The 4,603-nt window shown below is 40.8% G+C and overlaps 1 protein-coding gene across 1 annotated transcript; it reads right to left on the bottom strand.

Annotated features, from left to right (window-relative positions):
• Positions 1 to 3,535: 3,535 nt before the first annotated feature.
• LOC139648314 (helix-loop-helix protein 2-like) lies at positions 3,536 to 3,910 on the bottom strand. The gene has a single exon (XM_071524394.1). It carries the CDS (start codon positions 3,908 to 3,910, stop codon positions 3,542 to 3,544), a length of 369 nt encoding a protein of 122 aa, XP_071380495.1. The 3' UTR covers positions 3,536 to 3,541.
• Between the last annotated feature and the right edge of the window lie 693 nt (positions 3,911 to 4,603).

Here is a 4,603-nt window from a genome sequence, read left to right as displayed (position 1 = left end):
GACCTGGGTATTTTCTATCATATATTTATCATATATATTCAACATAATGCATGCTGTAGCTCAATGGAAACAGCTCAGCCATGACATTACCAGGGTGAAGGGTTTGATTCCCACTGGTGCCACCCATAAGAAAAACCCATAAGATGAAAATCTAAGGTGCATTGGATAAAAGCATCCACCAAACCATCTCAATCCCTTCACACCTCCTGCTTTTTACTCAACTACCAGCTTTTTATAGTGGAGTCGATGGCAATAGGCCTATATCACAAATGAATATAAATATTTGGACCTTTGCTCATACCATTTGGCAATATTACATCGCAGCAGCGCTCGCTCGCTCATAAATTTCCATCTCTCCCAGCCCTCCTCTCTGCCTGGGTTTCCCACGGGAGGTGCCAGACGGCCAGTAATTTGGTTGTCTTGGCTCGTCTGGAGTAACACCTGCCCCCTCTCTGGGGAGAGCCAGAGCCTTTCAGCCAGGAGCACACATGTAGCCGACCACTGCCTTTAGCTGCTGACCACTGTGTGTGTGTGTGTGTGTGTGTGTGTGTGTGTGTGTGTGTATGTACAGTAGGCTAAGTGTGAGTTTTCCTTCTGTGCAGCATGCTGATCTTTGTGTGCACTTATATCACCCTGCATGGTGTGTGTGCATGTGTGTGTGTGTGTGTACAGTAGGCTAAATGAGCTCCTATGTGTGTATGTGCACTTACGTCACCCCGCAGGATGTGTGTGTGTGTGTGTGTACAGTAGGCTAAGAGTGAGTCTCCGTGCAAGCCATGCAAAGAGCTCCAATTTGTTTATGCACATGTGCATGTGTGTGCGCGCGCGTGTGCGTGAACGTGACGTCACACTGCATCTATCATTACAATCAGCTGAATATTAGCGGCGGCCATCATGCATTCGTTGTTCACATCTGTGAGACAAATGCGCTTCTCAAGTCTAAGCGTATAGTTTCCTTTTTTGTTTTTTGTTTTTTCTAAATTGCAAAGTTGCAAAAACGTTTAGTAGATTAGATGTAAAATATCTGAGGGAAAAAATGAAATCGACATTTTCAAGTAGGCTATTTCCTTTTTAATAAAAAAAAAACACCGGAAAATATGAAAAGTTTGTCCATTAGAAACCAGCTGTCACACAATACCTCTACTACAAAAGATCTGCATAAAGCAACAAGTAGCCTACACAACCCTGAAGAGACAAAAAATCTTTGGATAGAGGATATGTTTTTTTTTTCCTTCACTATAAAATTACTTATTGGATTTCGAAAATACAAAGCAGAGACAAAAAAATAAATAAACAACGAACGAACCAAAAGAACACCTAGATAAATCAAAACATTGAATGTAATAAATTCAGAATATTTTGAAATCATTATTATTATTATTTTTTTGGTCACAGCAAAAAGAGGTTTGCCTCTGAATTGTAGTGATAAAACGCCTTGGTGGAGAGAAATCACTGTTTGAGATAAAAATCATTCTTCAGATGATTGAGTGTTACCGTCAAGTAGAGACTAATACACCATATTCTGTCAACGAAACAAATTTGAAATTGAATGCAAATTGGAAATTTTGAGCAACCCAATCGTCCAGTATTCGCTGAGCAACCTCTTAACACAACAATTTAGGGAAATAAACATTTATGGGGCCATTTAACCCCATCTTGAAGTGCTTATCGTTGCTATTGATAGACAATAGACATGACATTTAAAAAAAAAAGAAAAAAAAGAAGAAGGTATGACATACATCAAACATACATCAAACAAATAAGTTATGCTAGGATAACCCATGAAAACAGAAAGTGCCATTTTTAAGAGTATAACACCATCACTTTCCAAGTTCAATTTCACAGCCTAAAATATATAAGCATACAACAAACAATATACATTTATACAAAAAGACGTCAGCCTATGATATGAACATAAATAAATTACCTTAAATATTAACACAATTAAATAAATAATTCCATACACTTTAAAAAAAAAAATGATTAAGGTCACAATTTCATGTGTCATAAGTGGCACTTATGCATTGAATCTTTTTTTTTTCTTCCTTTACGGAAAACATCGTCTAAACTAGATCTAAAGCAGCTATCTCGTTTACATCCTTTCATTTCGATCCGTTCCCTTCATCTGCCTTCCCGCGTGTCTCATAAGGAAAAAATACCCCAGCATTTGCTTTTCTATTGTAGTGTGTTTAATTGTAGGCCTTCAACTTGATGTAGTGGGGGGTGGGGGGTAGTAAAGCCACCTAAAAGTCAGCTTACCCACCTTTTCTTAAGCTGAAATGAATATTTATGATAGAAATTCATATCAGTTGTATGAGGTTAGGGGATTTTAATGCGAAAGTATAATCGATTTTGTGTTGGTTGGTTGTTTGCCATGTGAAGTCCTAGTTCCCCCACCTTTTTATTTACCACTAGGCTACATCCCCGGTGGGAACTTCACTTTAATGCCTATCGGGCTCTTGCAGCCCATCCTCCCCACTTCATCTGAAAAATAATAATAATTATTGCATCTTTACAGCTCAAACGACTCGGCGCTTGTTGCATTGTTCAGTGAGCGGTCTGGGTTTTAAAGTTGAGGCTATAACTCACAACAATTAGGCGTTTCTCAGTTTTTCACCGACTTTGCACCTTTGCCACCCTCCCTTCCTTTCTTTTCTAACGTGATAATAACTCATGTGACTCAGGGGCGTCGGTTTACTCAACTGTAAGGTATGGCAAAGTCTCAGCATCTAGCCTACTGGGGACAAGTGATTTACTGACAAGATGGTATTATTTGGTCAATGTGATAAATGATTAGATTCAGGCTTAGAGGGAACATTGGTCCTGAAGGCTGCCTGATGGGATTTATTAGATATTTCCTCCGAATAAATCTTTTTCAGATTTCCTATCTTTTCTCTCCAAACTGATAAAAACCCTCAACATCAATTTTGGACTCACTGAAGTCAACGCACGAGTTCCCATACTGCCGACTAGGGTGGGACCGATGTATCCGTTTGCAGTAGGCCTATATCAGGCCGATATATATATATACATTATTATATATCAGTCAACATCGTCCACTGCTGATATGATGGAGGCTTCTTTGCATATTTGATGTATTATGCAAGAATGTTTTCTGTAGGCTAAATTATTTCTTCATTTAAAGGCAGCAGCCTGATGTATCCCAGAGTTTCCCCAACCACTGAATAGGTGCAGTAGGTCAACCTGACTTAAAGAGTTGCTAATCCTAAAAAAAAAAAAATTATGGGTTTCAGTGGAGTTTTTGAAGGTCTAAACACAACAACATAAAATCTGGGGGAAGCATTCAATAGGACTACTTGTATATTTTTTTGATGTCAAAGTATCGGCTATCGGCAGCTTCAGTATAGGCTACAAAAATATCGGGTATCGGCTTTCAAAACAATCCCCTATCGGTGCCAACCTTGCCATACCCAATCGACGCCCATGCATTTGAGTCCAATCTAACACCCAACCAAAACCATTTCTGTCTTGAGGGGGAGAACAGGGGATAAAGGGAGGTGGGGGGCTTTTTTTTTTTTTTTTAGACATCCAACACGTGATTGAGATAGGAGATGTAGCATATCGCCAGTCTGAGGATCTCGATCTTGGACAGTTTCTTGTCCGGGGGCAAGGTGGGCAGTAATTTCCGCAGCTCCGCGAAGGCCACGTTGAACGCCTCCACCCGGATCCTCTCCCTGGTGGCGTGGGCCGAGCGGTACTTGGCCGTGGCCCGCCTCCTCCGCCTCTTCTCCTCCCTGCTGAGGGGCTGAGCCAGGCACTTGGTCTTGGCCTCCCCGTCCGTCGGCTCGTCCGACGCGCAGCCGGCCGATTTCATGCCGTTCAGGACGGTCTCCGGGTCGGACTGCGTCCAGGAGAGGTCCGCCTCGGCCTGGTCCGGGCTCAGCATCATTTTCACTCTCGGAAGTTTAGCGGTCTCTCCTCGTTATGATACCTGGGAGAGAGAGAGAGGTGGAGTGGGTGAATAAAACAAGTGGGTGCATCGTAATATAGGAAAATCAATCAGAAAAAGCGTTAATTTATGCCATTTTCACCCTTAAAAAAGACCACATCCTCATATAATCCAGGCCACATCAGTGTGATACAGTTTATAGTATGAATTTACATCATAAAGATTTACGTTAGCCTAAAAATATCAATTTACCCTCCATTATATCCCTGGTTAATAAGTCTATTTTAGTAGCCTAGGCTATTTGATATGGGCTCTTGATCGAAAACAAAGAGTGTAGAGAAATAAGAGAAAAAACTAAAAAGTGATAGAAAGCATGATAGAAAACCAGAAAAGTGTCTTAAGTGTAACAGTTTCCAATGTTATTTCGGTTGTCTGTCTTGGCAGCCCGGGGCCCAACATGACAAGTCCCACAGCGGATGCGTGGTTTGGGTGCCAGGGCCTCAGATAAATCGATGATGACCGTGCACTCTCTGTTCATTGCATAATAACATTACACTACATTAATAATGAATGGGTCGAAATTCGTTGAATGGTTAATTTAGTAGCTATAGGCTAAGTCTTAAATATGCAAGCCAGTTTGGGCAATATATTTTTTTGTATAACCGCCTGACATTTTATATATATATATATTGT

This window comes from Centroberyx affinis, unplaced genomic scaffold, assembly GCF_046629955.1.
Source record: "Centroberyx affinis isolate AG114_WGS23_722 - 3 ecotype Tasmania unplaced genomic scaffold, CSIRO-AGI_Caff_v1 ptg001190l_1, whole genome shotgun sequence".
Lineage (NCBI taxonomy): Eukaryota > Metazoa > Chordata > Actinopteri > Beryciformes > Berycidae > Centroberyx > Centroberyx affinis.
This window is presented reverse-complemented; position numbering and strand designations above follow the sequence as displayed.